Below are 17,951 nucleotides of genomic sequence, written 5' to 3'. Positions count from 1 at the left end.
TTTGATGAACACAATCAGAGTTATATTAATAAATATCCTTATGAGTCCAAGCTTTATAATGGCAGTGAACAGGACCAACAAGTATGAAGCTCAAGAAAGTGCATCCATCCATTTTAAACTCCACACAGCTCCGGGGGGTTAATAAAGGCCTTCTGAAGTGAAGCGAGGGGTTTGTGTAAGAAAAATATCCATATTTAACAGGTTATAAAGTAAAATATCTAGTTTCCGCTAGAAACTAAGAAAGTGTAATGCCTCTTGCAGTTAAAAATGCTTACACTATGTCCTACGCCTTCCATATTCAACTTACAAAAAAAAGCATAAGTTACTAGATATTTTACTTTATAACTTGTTAAATATAGATATTTTTCTTATACAAACGCATCACTTTACTTCAGAAGGCCATTATTAACTCCCCAGATCTGTGTGGAGCTTCAAAAACGTTGCCCCCTTCACTGCCATTATAATGCTTGGACATGTCAGGATATTTATTAAAGGTGCAGTCTGTTCTTTAAGTTAAAAAATATAAGTTAAAATTACTAAATCAACCTCATTAGATAAGTTTAGACCATCGAAAGTCAATTGTAAGGCTCCGGTCACACAGAAATTTCCCTTAAGTGCACAGTTTCACTTTCTACATTCTATAACCCAAGGAGTGTGGCATGGCATGTTGAAATAAAAACTTTAGTAGCTTGGGTAAATTTCCTTTCATCCATTCTCACCTAGAGAAAATCTACCAAGCTGAGAATGCACCACCTTGACGTATGAAACTACCTGCTAACACAGCGAGTGTTTTTAGCCAAAGTGGATGTGATCTCTTGTCAACAACCCTTAAGTCGTTTATATCTGGAATTGTTTTAAAAATAGGCCCAGAGGATTATGGTGCACAGCGCAGCATTTCAGAGATCAGGACAGGAGGTGAATCAGGTTCAAGAATGTGTAAGCTGTTGCAGAAAGTGGGTCAAAATGAAAGCAAGGTGTTCATGGTTTCTCTCTGGCTATGCACACAGATGATTGTGAAGGTCATCAGATATTTGATTTGCTTCAGTGATAATCTGCTTGTTTTTATTTTTTGGAGGTTTGCCAAATTATGCAATCTGTTCATTTCCTTTATGTTGCTATGAAAAGGGCAATTTGAGGTGATGGCTGGTCTGGCAGAGAAAGAACAACTATTGCACTCAAATAATTAATGTGCTCTCGTAAATGTAATGATTAGTCCTGCATACTTACAAATGCATATTTTATTAAGGTAATTCTAGTAGCAGATTCCATTTTAAAGTCAACAAGAAATCAAAATGAAGCCTATTTAATTTCTTAATTCATGTTCCTGGTTTTATTTTTTTTATCATTCATTGGTGCATATTAATCCAAATTTAATATATATATATATATATATATATTTGTTGCAATAACCTTTATAATTTGAATAAAATGTATCTTCCTCTTAAACGACTTTGCTTTTTTCATTACTTCACTTAATGCAAATTAATCTGTTACGATCTGGGTCTTTTGTTTTGGCTTGTTAAAAGACTTTTATGTTGAAATGCATTCTGAGTTTCCATTGTGTCTGTGTTCCTTTCCTGTTTGGTTTCCATTTCTCTGTGTTGTCATATTAGTCACCATGGTCACCTTCATTAGTTACAGCTGTTGTTCATTATCTACTCATTGCATTGTGTATTTAAGCTCTTGCTTTTCAGTTAGGTTTTATGGGTTGTTGTTGGTGTTCCTGTGTTTGATTGGAGGGTGCTTGGACGGTCTTGTTTTTTTTTCTGGTGTTTTTGGATTACTTTCACGTGTCACTCTTTTCAGGACTACAGGTGCTGGTCATATAATTAGAATATCATCAAAAAGTTCATTTTTTTATTATAAATTATTTTTAAAAATGAAACTTTCATATATTCTAGATTCCCTACATGTAAAGTAAAACATTTCAAAAGTTTTTTTTTTTAATTTTGATGATTAGAGCGTACAGCTCATGAAAGTCCAAAATCCAGTATTTCAAAATATTAGAATATTTCCTAAGATCAATCAAAAAATGGATTTGCAAAACAGAAAAGTTCAAGTTCTTTAAAGTATGTTCTTTTGTGCACTCAATACTTGATCGGCAGGACATATTACATCAAATGACTTGCTCCTAGCACAAATTACTGCATCAGTGAAGTGTGGCATGGAAGTGATCAGCCTGTGGCACTGCTGAGGCACTACTGAGCCTTCAGATCATCTGTATATTGTTGGATCGACTGTTTCTCATCTTTCTCTTGAAAATATCCCATAGATTCAGGTCAGGCATATTGGCTGGCCAATAAAGAACAGTAATATCATGGTCAGCAAACCACTTGGAAGTGGTTTTTGCACTGTGGGCAGGTGCTAAAGTCCTGCTGGAAAAGGAAATCAGCATCTCCATAAAGCTTGTCAGCAGATGGAAGCATAAAGTGCTCCAAAATCTCCTGGAAGATGGCTGCATTGACTTTGCACTTGATAAAACACAATGGACCAACACCAGCAGACGTCACGGCCCCCCCAAATCATTATTGACTTCAGAAACTTCACACTAGACTTCAAGCAGCTTGGATTCTGTGCCTCTCCAGTCTTCCTTCAGACTCTGGGACCATGATTTCAACATGAAATGCAAAATTTACTTTTATCTGAAAAGAGGACTTTTGACCACTGTTCACTGTCCAGTTCTTTTTCTCCTTAGCCCAGGTAAGATGCTTCTGACGTTGTCTCTGGTTCAGAAGTGGCTTGGTAGTCCTTTTCCTGAAGATGTCTGAGTGTGGTGACTCTTGATGCGCTGACTCCGGCTTCATTCTACTCATTGTGAAGCTCTCCCAAGTGTTTGAATCGGCTTTACTTGACAGTATTCTCAAGCTTGCGGTCATCCCTGTTGCTTGTGCACCTTTGCCTACCCAATTTCTTCCTTCCAGTCAACTTTGCATTTAATATGCTTTGATATACACTCTGTAAACAGCCACCCCATTCAGTAATGACCTTCTGTGACTTACTCTCTTTGTGGAGGGTGTCAATGATTGTCTCCTGGACCATTGCCAAGTCAGCAGTCTTCCCCATTAGTGTGGTTTCAAAGAACAAAAGATACCCGGAATTTATACTGTAGGGATGGTCATTTAATGAAACTCAAATGTAAATATTCTAATATTTTGAGATACTGGATTTTGGACTTTCATTAGCTGTACGCTCTAATCAACAAATTTAAAAAAAAAAAAACTTTTGAAATGTTTTACTTTACATGTAGGGAATCTAGAATATATGAAAGTTTCATTTTTTAAAATAATTTACAATAAAAAAATGAACTTTTTCACGATATTCTAATTATATGACCAGCACCTGTATTTGCCTGCTCAAGGTTTGGAATGGATAATCTGTGACTTTGCCTTCTGTTAATAAACTGTGTATGCATTTGGATTCACCCTCATCTCATCTCTATACATCCGTTACACAATTTTTAACAAACTTGCCTTTTTTTTTTTTTTTTTTTCCTGGCTTTTGGTGGGTAACACCCACTTCTCACTGTCCAATTAGTTTGCAATATATAAAATTAAGCCCCACCCAACATTTTTATTTATATATCCAGTTGCAAACTGGAATTCACGTTAATCGTAGCCAAGACGGCAAAGCCTTTTTCCACAGTCTCAATTCAGTTAAAGTTCAATATATCACTGCTATGTGTCTTGTTTCCCCTTGTTTCTTCCTCTTTCTTGACAAATCTCAGATATCTCTCCCGCTCTTAATCAGCAAAAGAGCTCAGGTTCTCAGAAACGACAGCTCATTCACTTTCTCATTTCTTAGAACTTGTAAATTGACAAAAATGCTTTGTCAATTCAACACACCGAGGCCTCCGGCTCTTAATCTTTAGCTGTCCATTAGAGAACATGACAAGATAAATTGCTGTCCCAGGCGCTGTGTAAAAGAAGGTGTGCATGTTTCCAGCTGGTTATTTTTAAAAGAAGAAAATCCTCAATCTCTTTAATAACAAACCCTGTGGTCATGGAAAATAAAGACAGGAGGATTAATTTATGTCTGACCCATATTTCCTTGTTTGAATTAAGATTATTAGAAGCTGCCCAACTTATTTGTGTACAAGAGGGCATTATGTAGAGCATGTATATTTAAGACTGTAATGTAATTTTTAAAAATGAATTAATTATTAGTATTATTATGAATATTATAATGAGCAGCACATCAGTTATCTTTGCAAAAGTTAGTCATAATACTCACAGAAAGAAAAATAAAGTTCAATAACCTCCTAATATTGTTAACTAAAACTTCTGAAAGATTTATATAGAGCATCTCATTGACTCTCATAGAGTTAAGCTTGTTTGGAATCAAGCAGGTTATGTTTTAAATCACCTATAATCAACATTTTATATGGAGTTTTGCATCTCATGAGAGTTAGGGATATTAATGCCTGGAGTGCCTGTTTAGCTTCCAGTCTTCTCATCTGTTAAAAGCAGCGGTCAATCCAGACATGCACATATGGCATCATAACATCTCTCTCGAATGACCTAGATCTCTCTGATACTGCCTTGACTTCAACACACACATACACAGCATTTTACTGAGTAGATTTATTTAATTTATAAATCAAATCATACTGGGACAGAAATCACACTAATTAGAAATTCCTTTAAGCAGTGATATGTAAAACAATCCATGTTTGAGTCAGATGGAAAAAGAATTTGAAAAAAAAAAAAGAAAAGAAAAAAAAAAAACTTAAACAGTGGATTTCAAATAAAGCATACACCTACAGTAACCCAGTGCTACTATGCTATTACAATGAACATTAGTGCCTGACTCAAGGACAGTAGATCAACTAGATTGGTGACATTTAGAGATCAGTCACACAGATCAGAAGTGCAGCAGTAGACGTTCACTCCAGGCACACAGAACTCCTCACATGTCCGGGAGAACACAGTTGCTGCAGTTGAAAACATATCAAGAAAAACAGGTCAATATCCTTTCTAAATTTCTACAATACAGACATCTAATGAAGTTAATCACCAGTGGAGGGGTAATAAATATGAAGTTGTTGCAGGTTTATTATAATGAACTATAGAACTAAAACCATAAAAATAATAATAATAATAATAAAGGAAAAAACATTCAAAACAAACTTATTTTCAGTTAGCTGCCAACGCAACATTTCTCATTTTCATTTAGTTTAAGTTGAAGTACTAAAAATATCTAAAACTAAACTAAAACTATATAGATACTTTTGAAAAATGACAAAACAACATAATTGCAAAAAGTTTAACTAAAATTAAAAAAATAATAATATAAAAAATTATATAAAATATATTAAAATATGAGCTAAAATATAATAGTATATCAATGATAGCCTACTAAAATAACACTCACTGTTACTGACTATTGATAATTCACTAAATAACTTTATTTTAATATTGTTTGCTTACGTGTTGAAACCGTTTTGCAGAAATTGCTTGAGGTGGGGCATTCAGTTGGGGTCTTGCAGTCCCCATCCACACAGGTGTAGCATGTCAGCGAGTGCACTGATGAGAGATTACATATTAGACAAATAGATAATAATGGTGAAATTTACCTGCTCTTTATCAGAGTATTTTGTGAAACTTTTTAATTTCAATGAACCACATTTCAAACTTGCTCCAAGTGCAGTACGTAAGCATTATACATTATAGTCCAGTACACTGTAAAAAAGAATTGCTGGTTTAACTTAAAAAAGTAAGTTACCTGGTTGCCTTAAAATTTTGAGTTCATTGAAATTAAAACTTTGAGTTAATACAATTAAGGTGATTGGTTTAATCAACAGAAACTCAAAATATTATGTTATCTGAACCACATTAATTATTGAAGATAATTTGACAAAAGAAAAAGTGTTGTGATAACAAATCATGAAAATAATTTTTACAGTGTACGTAAACAAATAATTCATTTCAGTGGATTGTTTTCAATTAATCGGTTGAATACCATTCAAAAATTACACTTTTAATTTAAGTCAAGTAAAAGATATGTAGCTACTTCTTTTACCACAGACAGACGGACAGATAGACAGAGAGACAGATAGAAAGAAAGAAAGAAAGAAAGAAAGAAAGAAAGAAAGAAAGAAAGAAAGAAAGAAAGAAAGAAAGAAAGAAAGAAAAAGAAAGAAAGAAAGAAAGAAAAGCTTTCATCTTACCTGATGCACTGCAGAGGAGCACCACAATGAAAGCACACACTAGCGTCTTCATGATGAAAACTGGTCTGGTCACACAGAGGAACATGATTCTTTATATACCTTGGTTACACCTTTTACCAAAATACATTCTTGCTAAAGCAGAACAGTAATGCAGCATGACAGGTTTCATGTAACTAGATATAGGTGTCAGCTAGTTCCTGGACAAGGAAGTAAAATGATTTTGTACATTGCAGTTTTGGTAATTCTCTGTGCTTAGCTTGTTGTCTGTCCTTGAGCCAACATGCAAGATCCAAGAACTTCTATCAAGCCTATAACTCTAGGGCATCTTTTTCTAACCTTTTTGACTCTTATCCCATCCGCTGTCATCTCATAATTTAGTTATTTTAGGATTAAGATCACTATCTATTTTCCAGCACTGGCAGATTGTACCACAATGATTTACACCCTCAGGAATAAACCATTTAATGTCTTCTTTTTTTTTTCAAATATCACAACTAACCTCTGAACTGTTTTGACTGTATTTCTATTTTATTATATAATTCTTTATTACAGTTTTTTGAAACTATAAAGTATCCTATCTTGGTGAGACAGGCATCTAAAGTGCAGAGCCCTTAAATTCATATTCTGCCTGCATTTCTAAGCCTGTCAGGTACCATAGAAAACATCCAATTAATCTCCTCACCAACAATCCTCTGGTGTTCCACTGGGATCTGTGCTTGGACCACTTCTCATTCTATACTAAATCACTCAGTTATTTCATAACCTCTCATGGCCTCTTACCTCTTATTAAAAATGCAAATCTCATCTCAAAATAGAAATTACAGGCCAGCTGGTAAAATGATCTCATATAGCATACACCTTAGGGCCATGAAGCCAAGTGAATTCAATGCTTATTACAGCTGGGGCATGGACAGGCCTTATGTGAAATCTGTCTAAAGATTAGTCTTGTATTGTTTTTAGGCTCTGGCATTTCCATAGAAGTTAGAGGCTAGTTATTGTTTGAGGAGAGATCTTAGGGGATTGGGGGCAATTGACAATATTTAGCTAGACTAAAGTATGGTCAAGTTGGCAAATATGAAGAATATTCACTTGATAAAGCAATATATCAGACAAGCATTTTCACAGCTTTACACAGTTGTTGTCATGAATGCGGATAAGATAATGGATTCATAACTTTGTTAGAGCAAGTAGTGTTCATGGAACATTTTGATTTCATTGCTAATAATCTCAATAAAAAAACACTTCTCTGTATATCGTGAGGATAACAGTTTATATATGATTAGTAATTTAAATATGAAATTTTAGTAAATGAAGATCCAGGATGAGGCATCTGAGAAAACAAAGAATACCTAAAGCAAAAGTCATAATAATTTTAATGATTTAAATGCTGTAATATTATTGAGATCAAAACACAAGGGTTTAACTAACACAGACAGCAGGGGGCAACAAAGATTAAAAGTAATTAGACTTCAAACATTCAGCAAATTATTATGGCCTGGCCTGGCCTTCATACAGGGAAAAAAAAGATATAATACTGGAACACATATGGATTTATGTGTTTTTACAATATACTAATATTAAAGGGATAGTTCACCCAAAAATAAAATTTTCTCACACTCAAGTTGTTTTAAACCTGTATGAGTTTCTTTGTGCTGTTGAACACAAAATAAAATATTTTTAAGAATGTAGGTAACCAAACAGTTTCTGGTCCCTACTTACTTTTTTTTTTTTTTTTTTTCATATATGGAAGTCAATGGGTTACAACTGTTTGGTTACCAACATTCTTCAAAATATCTTCTTTTGTGTTCAAGTGAAAAAAGAAACTCATACAGGTGTAGAACAACTTGAGGGTGAGTAAATGACAAAATTTCCATTTTTTGATGAACTATCCATTTAATATTTTATTAAAAGATGTTTGTTTTGCATATATGCAGTAAGCAGGGGTGGAAAAGTACCGTAAAAGTGCCGTTACTTTCCAAAAAAATGTAGTGTGAGTAGAGTAAAAAAGTATTTTTTCCAAAAAATGATTTGGGTTAGAGTAAAAGATTGTGTAAAAGTACTCATGAATAGCGAGTAGTGAGGACTGAGCTGCAGATTCTATCCCCTTACACTGAACATACTGTAATTCACATTCTCTTTTCCTGTTTGTCAGAAAGAATGAAGAATATCTATATCCTCCAACAAGTTTAATTCTGACTGCCAACTTTTCAAAATACATCACTTATCCCCTCCAAAACAACAGGGAAAGACTGTTAGACATGAAAAGATTTTCAATATATACTCATCACCATTTTAAAGGGTTAGTTCACCCAAAAATGAAAATTCTGTCATTAATTACTCACCCTCATGTTGTTCCACACCCGTAAGACCTTCGTTCATCTTTGGAACACAAATTAAGATATTTTTGATGAAATCCGAGAGCTTTCTGGCCTCCAAAAGACTGCAAAGTTATTACCATTTTCAAGGCCCAAAAAGGTACTAAAGACATTGTTAAAACCGTCAACGTGACTTCAGTGGTTCAACCTTAATTTTATGAAGTGACGAGAATACTTTTTGTCCGCAAAAAGAAAACAAAAATAACGACTTTATTCAACAATATCTTCTCTTCCCTGTCACAGAATGTAAGTTTTGCCATCAACACAATAACAAAGGCGTAGTTTGATGACGGCATCAATGAGCATGGAAGATGTCTTCTTCACCTCCACAGTTGACTAAAATCAATCCGACGGAACTCGGGCAGAAATCATATTCATGGATGAGCTGATGTATTAAAGTTTTATAAACGTTACTGTGGTATGAAGCACAGTCGGCCGCTGCCTTTCCTTTAGTTTTGTTGTTTATGTTTATTTTATGATTAAAGCAATGGCGTGCAGTGGTGTTCAGAAATGAGGAGGCACATTTTTTGTTTATTTATGAATCAAATGTAATTCATGTGCATTACTCTTAACGTTGACACAACTTCCTTGTTAAATGAACATTACTTTACATTACATCAAAAAAGAAAAAAGAAACCAAATACAATTCTATTTTGTAATTTTACATTAACAATGTATTGTAATAAATGTTCTATTTATCAAAACCAAGTCAATCTCATCAAGTTAGTGTTCTAAGCATTTCTACATTCATTCCAAAATAATAACTAAAGGCTGTAACAATTTAAACAATATATTTTATTTGTGTATTGATGTTTTTCTTTTTAATAGTCAACTTAGGCTATTTTGGATCATCAGTCATGCTCCGTAAACACTGTCTGTCACACACACGAAGATGTATTTTTAATTTCACCAAGCTGATTGCACTAAAAATCATGTTTTCAGCCCATTTCAAGTTTGATTTTGACGTGATATAAAGCAGTGATATCTAACTGGGTGATCTGTTTACTTACTTAGTCTTCCCATTGATGCCATCATTTGTTCATTCAAACTGACGCGCTGAACGTGCACGTAAACAAGAGGTGGGATTTATCGCACAAACCAATCATATCCAATCATAACCCATTACATCCAATCATAGCGCGATGGAGACATTGCCTCCTCTCACGTGACTTTCCCCCATTCATTCTCAATTACCCCCCACAAAACCCACTGCACGCTATAGGGGGTCTGATGGTTTTCTATGAGTGGAAAGGGAGGCATGACTCCTGCTGTAACTTTACCTGCAGGTGTCGCTGTTGGGCAGTGTTCCTTTAGAAACACGAGTGACTTGCATAAAAATAAAAGTAGGGCATACACAAACTACTTTAAAAAAAACAAACACAATTTCTCATTAAAAAAACTGCTTAATTACAGTACCGTGAGTATTTATTTTATAATTTGTTTCTTCACACCCAGGGCAGCAAGGACTATAATTTAGACAGCATAAGCAGAATCAGAAACAGATTTCATGTGCGCTTAAAACAAAACATTTTCTTAAATTGAAAACATTGAAAATATTTTAGTTTCATATACAAAATTTGGCATTATACCAAAATAATTAATGCTTAAGATAATTATGGCTTTGGTAGAAGAACATTAGCATTCCTCAACCTAAACATCCATCTATCCATCTATCCATCTGTCTCTCTCTCTCTCTCTCTCCCTCTCTCTCTTCTCTTTAGTTAGGCTATCCATCCATCTATTTATTCATAAATCACTCAACCATACATCTATCGATCCATTAATTCATTTTTTAATAAAAGCAATGTATTGGAAAGCTTATAGTTCTTTAGTATACCACTTAACAAAATGAAATCTTGGGCTTCTAATGTAATTTTTGATACATTAAATGAATTGCTAAAAGTTCCATTTGGTAAGCAATTTAATTCCTATATAAATAATCACTTTAATAAAACATTTGGGGTTTCATTTTTCCTTTAAGGATACAGGTGACAGTGATCATGACTTGTGATTTAGGGTTGCCAGTGCAAAAAGATCTTTGGACCCTCTGAACTGAATAGCACATTTTACAAAATTCTTCACAGCACAGCAGCTCCAAGCAAAGTCTGTGTATTCTGACAGCTGAGTCTAAGCAAACAAAGTTGAGTGTTTTATGGTTTTGAACTATGTGTTGGCCATGTGACCTTCTGACGTGGTTCTGTAGTGACATCTCATAATTCCTTCACCTGTGCCAATGACATCCAGAGGAAGATGTCCAGAACAGAACAATCTGTCTTGCAACAAGCAACATGCAAGAATAGAAATATAAATAAAAATATCTAAATTTAATCTGAAATTTTAAAGGCTAATACATAGCAGTTTATTAGAATTCATATTACTTAAAGGGATAGTTTACAGAGAAATGAAATTTCTGTCATTAATTACTCATCCTCATGTCGTTCCACACCTGTAAGACCTTCGTTCATCTTCGGAACACAAATGAAGATATTTTTGATGAAATGTGTTTGTGTTCTGAAGATGAACAAAAGTCTTACGGGTGTGGAACGACATGAGGGTGAGTAATTAATGACAGAATTTTCATTTTTGTGTGAACTATCCCTTAAAAAGTCTTTTATGGAAACAGCAAGTGCCACAGTACCTTCAACAGCCAGCAGATGCTGCCATTGAGCCAATCATATTTGTAAGTGCACAACTTAATTCGTTTGCATTTCACATCTGAATAACTAAAATCCCCTCAGAATGCATTTGATCAAAAATAATCTACAATTCTCATTTAAACAACCCAAACCATCGCTTTTCCAGTACATCTCTGAAATAAATGACACCATTTGCAAACTGAAACAGTCTGAAGGAGCAAGCAGTCTTGCTGCTTAAAAAAGTCACTCTCTCTTCCAAAGCCAATGTAGTGACTGTAACGGATAGCAAAAAACTTCTGATTTCCCATCTCCCTCTGTAAATTGCAGAAACAGAGTGTCCTCCATTAGGCCCCATAAATCTAAGCTGATGTGACAAAGGGTAATGAAGCAGCTTTCTAATCGACCTGCCCACGGCCCCCTCATGTCACACTGCAGACAGGACTGTTTCCAAATGCAGGAATGGTTAAAAGATTACTGACCAAAGCTAAACATACAAACATTTATTCCCAGAGCCAAACAACAGCATCACGTATGTCAATAATGCTATACGTGAGGGACAGCTTTGCTAAATGCATATGAAAGTTGGTAGCATTTATAGAAATCAATAACACAGCACCGGACAAGTTTAATGAAAGAAGACTAGGTAATGATCATATTTATCCTCAAGCTAAATATGCCTAAGACACGAACCAGAACCTCTCTGAAAAAGAACAACGAGTCCATTTTGAAAAGCTGTTTTATTGTATAAGTGGCTCTGTTTCATAAGAACAAGAACTTTTTATAAACTTAGGAGTCGTGTTTTGCCCTCTTAGGAAGGTGTGTGGAGCAGCTGCAGCAAGATGACATTAAACTCTCAGCTTGTCCCATACAGTACATGTGTTCCTCTTGTCCTTGTCTCTGAATTAGAACAGAGCTTACTACAGCGAGACCTGGCTAGCGCTTTATCACATAAACCTTCGGTATACCTAATCAAATAACCACCCGGGCGTGAAAACATATTCCACTCTGTTCACGTAGCCTTGCGATGAGTGCCTTGCAGAATCAAACAGGACACCGGATTAAGTGATGGAGTCGGAGTCTTCCAGAGGGCCTTGTGCTACAGCGATTAGGAGAGAGGTATTACCGAGATTGTGGGCGGTGCGGTACAACATATAAAGAATAGGGACAGAAGTGCAAAGTAGCTCTCAAAGACCCATCAGGTGCTCATCTGTTGAAATATCGCCTCTTGATAGAGTTTTTATAAAATAACAATGCCTAGAGTTTTTATTTACAGCAAATTTCACACCTAAAGGTATATTGTAGCGCCTGAAAATAATGTTGATTTGAAAAGATTGAATTAATTAAGGAAAAAAAAAACTGAACTATCTATGACTGAAAAGAGTGAAAAGATGAATTTACTCTGTCAAACTTATCTTTTTAAAAAATATACATTTATTAATACAGTGGAGTCAAAAAGTCTGAGACTAAAAAAAGGGATCTTTTTCTTTTTCTTTTAAATCTACACTCTAAAAAATGCTGGATTAAAAACAACCCAAGTTGGGTTGAAAATGGTCAAACCCAGCAGTTGGGTTAATGTTTGCCTAACGTGCTGGGCAGTTTTATTTAACCCAACTATTGTTTAAAAATGACTATATGGCTGGCTTAAAAATGAACCCAAAATAGGTTGGAAATTAAAAATCAGACACATAATAACTAGAGGCAACAATAATATTCAAAAGTTCATTTATTAAACATATTAATTTATTAAACATAATAAATGTTAATTTCCAGCACACTGAGTTCATTTGAAGCAATTTCATTTGTCCATTTTCAACCCAACTTGGGTTATTTTTAACCCAGCATTTTTTAGAGAGTAGAAACAATATTATATATGTATTATTATAGCATTTATTGAACATCTTTCTTTTTCTTTTAAACTTAGAAACAAAGAAATATGTGATAAAAATAACAAATATAATTTAATAAGTTATATATATATATATATATATATATATATAGGTTACAATAACATTTAATATTATTATAATTATTAATATCAGTTATTGATAAAATATTTTATAATATTTTTTTTATTTATTTTTTATTTATTTTTTTTACATCTAGAAACAAAACTGCATAATAAAAAATAATAACATTTTATATAGATGACAAACCAAATACATGCAAATGCAAAATAAATGCATTATCACATGGTCTCAGACTATTGGACCCTGGTGAATATTTTATAATATTTATATTTTTCCTAAATTCACTTTTTTTTTTTAGATATTTGACACTTGCAGTACTGAATAGCGGCTAATGACTCACTATATCCACATCCCTTTCTTTGTCTCTTTGAACTCCTATCTTTGCACTCGGCGAGAGACTATGAGAGGTCGTGACCTCTGTGGCCTTTTGTTCCTTCAGTGAGTTGGGTTACAGACAGTGCCTCATCAGCCATGCTGTAGATGACCTTCTGTACTCCTGTCCCTCAGAGCTATGCAGGGCCATTGGCCTCTCTGTTTCAGTGTTAAAGCTGCCTTTTATAGAGCAGCCTGCCCCAGGATCACGCTGGGAGACAAACAGAGACAAATGGGCTTGTATTTTTTCTTCAGAATAGTTAAATCAACAAGTGTGACATACAAAATTAGTATAAGGTGGATTAATGTGTGTGTCAGTGTGTGTGTGTATACACACACAAAATGTATGTAATATCAATGTAAACTGTGTCTCTGATATCTAAGACTATTAAAAACCTTGCTAACTTTACAGTGATGCTCATGTTGCTAAAGTTATGTATGGTACAATGTCCTCTGTAAGAGGCTCTCAAAGCCATTCCAAGAACTCTCGGAGTCCCAGGAAGTATTTAAAGCTCAGACGTGATGCTGTAAAAATAATTCAAAAAGCAGGAAGAGGAGTTATTAAACCGAAAGGAAAGTTGCACAAGAGTGGAGGGGAGTTCAGACAGCAGGGGTCTTTGATGAGCGTATCCGGACTGGGGCGGATGAGAGCTGAGTAATGTGAGGGAGCTTTATCCAGGTGCACACATTGTGCTCTTGAGTCTAGCACTCTTTTCTTCCCTCATCCATCTCTCTTTCACTCATTCGGTCTCTTTCTCCCCCCTTTTCCTTCTCTGTCTATTCAGCTCAAGCGCCAGAGTCAGATAGATGGTCCAGCTGCATCCTCTTGGTCACTATGTGCCAGTTTATTTAAGGTCTTCTTGGAACAGAGACCTCCCTGTGAATGTCTTAATATATTGCCTGTGTGTTCATGTTTGCCTGTGTTTGTTCTCGGGAGAGTAAGTCACGGTCCCTAAATACATCTCAGGGTCGATTAGATTTAGAACGCTGAGTAAATACTACACCGATTTTTTTATGAGTGCTTGCGTGATAGGGAGTGTAGTCATGGCTTTCTCATTATGTTTTGGACTAAGGAGGTCCATAACACCTGGAGAAAGCTATCCATTAGCATTCCCATTCATCTCAATGGCACTTTCTCAGGATGGCACAAGAACAAGGACGCACACACACAGTTCCAAAAGCTTCAATAGCGACTATTTTTAAGTATGACAAGAAAGGCAACAATTTAAGGCTAAATATAATTCTTTTTATTTACTACTTTTCAAAAGTTTGGGATTGGTAAAAGTTTTTAATATTTTTGAAAGTCTCTTACATTACATATTGTAGCTGAAGTAAGATTAGGCTAATTAAGTTGGTTAGCGTGGCCCAGCTAGCCAACTACAAGTCTCTTCAGCTCACAAAGGCTGCATTTATTTGATCAAAAATTCAGTAAAAACAGTAATGTTGTACACCAGTTTTCATTGTCACATGATCCTTCAGAAATCATTCTAATATGATGATTTGCTGCTCAAGAAACATTTCTTCTTATTATTAGTGATGTTGAGAACAGTTGTGCTGCTTAATATTTTTGTGGAAACCATGATACAATTTTTCAGGATTCTTTGATGAATGGAAATCATGGTGTATCCTTTCCTTGCTTAATAAAATGTAATAAAATATATATGTATATGTATATGTAGAGAGAGAGAGAGAGAGAGAGAGAGAGAGAGAGAGAGAGAGAGAGAGAGAGGTCATGAACTGCTCAGAGATGCAAAGGTTGAGGATCCAAACACAATACTTTATTAAAGGGTAATCCAAAGATGTAATCCAAAAAACAAAAAAAAACAAACAAAAAAAACAGGCAAAGGTCATAAACAGGGTAAACAGTCCAACACAAACACCAGGCAGGAAACTCAGGCAAACAGGGAAATCAAAAAAACAGGCAGGGGTCAAACTCATGGAACAGATAATCAATGGAGCACTCAGAAATGCAGTAGCAACACATACAATACTTCACAACAAATGACAGAATGAACCAGGCTTATATAGGCAGGGACTGACAAGATAATGAGTACCAGCTGAGAACAAGCATGGATAATGAGACCAGGCAGAGTTCTGGGAAATGTAGTTTGTGAGGGAATGACAATAGTCTGGGGTGGAGTGCCCTCTGGTGGCTATCAAGGGCACTCCAGCTGATGATCGTGACAAGATTTTTTTCAATAAAGAAATTAATACTTTTATTTAGCAAGGACATCTTATATTTATCTAAACTGACAGTAAAGACATTTATAATGTTACAAAAGATTTCTATTTCAAATAAATACTTTTTAATTTTCTATTCATCAATGAACCTTGAAAAAATATATATCAGTTTCTACAAAAATATAAAGCAGCACAACAGTCTTGAACATTGCAGCTAATCATCAAATTAGAATGATTTCTGAAGGATCATGTGACACTGAATACTGAAGTATTGGGTGCTAAAAATTCAGCTTTTCCATCTCAGGAATAAACTACAGTTTAAAATACATTCACATAGAAAACAGCTATTTTAAATTGTAATATTTCACAATATTATTGTTTTTACTGTATTTCTGATCAAATAAATGCAGCCTTTGTGAGCAAAAGATACTTGTAGTTGGCTAACTGGGCCATGCTAACCAACTTAATTAACTAATCTTATTTCAGCTACAGTATGTAATAGTAGATTTCCACCAAACTGTACATAACACATTTACTGTATACACAAACACACATGTGTTTGAATTAATAGCTATGAATAAATGAAAACCACTCTCTGATGCCCAGCCTATTCACTTCTGTCCTGGAGCAGGCTGCAAAGGTTTGTCATTTTTTCATTCAGAACAGTCAGTCACACCACTTCTAATTGTTATTTCAAATTAGCAGCAAAGCCTGTTTGTTTGTTTGTTTTGGTCCCTCACCAGTTTTCAGCTGCTATGGGCCGTCCACAGGCCATCAATATTGATCACCTTTCTATATGGAAAACATTCTTAAAAAAAAAAAAAAAAAAACCCTCCATCCTCATATATATGACTTGCACTATTGATTAACTAATTTTAGATGTTGACAACAGCAGCATTATACATTAGAAAAATGAACGATGTTGAGCTTATTCAAGTGAATCAATTATTCATTTCATTCATGTATGCATATTTATATATTCATTCATGTATTAATTTATGCAGCATTTTTTGGAGGCTGTAAAATGCCGTAGTCCTTCAATAGACACATGACTTCACATTATATTAACAGCTCAGCCTGTCCTGCCCAGGAGGAGGTGATTCAGAACTTTTATTGCTCCAATACTGCCTACTCATCTGCACTATCCCTGCGCAGCCTGTGCTCTCTTGCATCATAGAACAGTGTCCTCAGTGGGACCTTTAACTTCTTGTGACCCCTGAGGGGTGGAGCTCTTCATTTCCTGCCCTGCTGGTGACTCACACCCATCAATGAAGGTGTTTATCAGTCTGACCTTTCATGACCTCTTCTGTTTCCTGCTGATGACTGGATGACCCTTGTGGGTGACCTCTTGTTGATTTTTATCTGGTTTTAACACATATCCAGTTTATGTCTCAATGCATCTTTGTCAGAATGGCCAGTCAGAAGCATCTTGCCTGTTCAAACTCAAATTTTAGCCAAGTGGATTTTTAATGCAGCATACACCCATACTTATATATATATATATATATATATATAAAGTATGGGTAAGCTATCTAATATTTAAACACACACACGCACACACAAACGCACACACAAACACACATACACACACACACACACATATACACACACACACACACACACTATATATATATATATATATATATATATATATATATATTAGTTTGAGATTTTAAAACATGTTCCCACAATGAAAACTATACAACTACGTTTGTACATATTTACATATAAAAAGAACCACGTAGTTGTTAGAAAGTGTTTTTCCCCCCATTGGTCATGTCTTATCTTGCCTGAAGCAGTAAGTGAGACAAAACTGCCAAAAAAAAAAAAAGATACACAATTACGACCCTGCCTCCAGCAACTTATAAATATGTCACCATGACAGAGTATGATAATGTTTGTGTAATGCATGTGCATTTTAATTGCAAATAGATTTCCTTTAGATAAATATGTGGATTATTTTTAAGTGACACATATTAGTCCCATTATGGGTGTTGAATACAACTAAAAATTTCTGTTTAAAGATTTTTTGGCTTCCATCACATGTAATTGTTTCATTTCATCTCAGCATATGGGACTGTAATCGTTCCTTTTCAGGCAGCAGAAACAATGAGCTTTTTGATTAAGGATCCAATATGACCAATTACCACACTGTAACTAGCCATGTTGGCAGAATGTGGATGACAGAAGATCTTTAATGGCTTGTACATTGCATAACAGCATGGATGAACTAAATCTGTTATCACCATATTAA

The 17,951-nt window shown here is 34.9% G+C and overlaps 1 protein-coding gene across 1 annotated transcript; it reads right to left on the bottom strand.

Annotated features, from left to right (window-relative positions):
* Positions 1 to 4,565: 4,565 nt before the first annotated feature.
* On the bottom strand, positions 4,566 to 6,316 carry ly6d (lymphocyte antigen 6 family member D). The gene is made up of 3 exons (XM_051862279.1): positions 6,167 to 6,316; positions 5,427 to 5,522; positions 4,566 to 4,930 (listed from the first exon to the last, which is right to left on the bottom strand). Exons 1-3 carry the CDS (start codon positions 6,249 to 6,251, stop codon positions 4,848 to 4,850), a joined length of 264 nt encoding a protein of 87 aa, XP_051718239.1. The 5' UTR covers positions 6,252 to 6,316; the 3' UTR covers positions 4,566 to 4,847.
* Positions 6,317 to 17,951: the final 11,635 nt, after the last annotated feature.

This window comes from Ctenopharyngodon idella, chromosome 15, assembly GCF_019924925.1.
Source record: "Ctenopharyngodon idella isolate HZGC_01 chromosome 15, HZGC01, whole genome shotgun sequence".
NCBI classification, from domain to species: Eukaryota; Metazoa; Chordata; class Actinopteri; order Cypriniformes; family Xenocyprididae; genus Ctenopharyngodon; species Ctenopharyngodon idella.
This window is presented reverse-complemented; position numbering and strand designations above follow the sequence as displayed.

Coding starts and splice junctions, on each gene's coding strand:
- ly6d (XM_051862279.1), bottom strand. CDS start 6,251: ATGTTCCTCTGTGTGACCAGACCAGTTTTCATCATGAAGACGCTAGTG. Junction 5,523..6,166: donor GCTCCTCTGCAGTGCATCAG/GTAAGATGAAAG, acceptor ATCTCTCATCAG/TGCACTCGCTGACATGCTAC. Junction 4,931..5,426: donor CTGCAAAACGGTTTCAACAC/GTAAGCAAACAA, acceptor TTTCAACTGCAG/CAACTGTGTTCTCCCGGACA.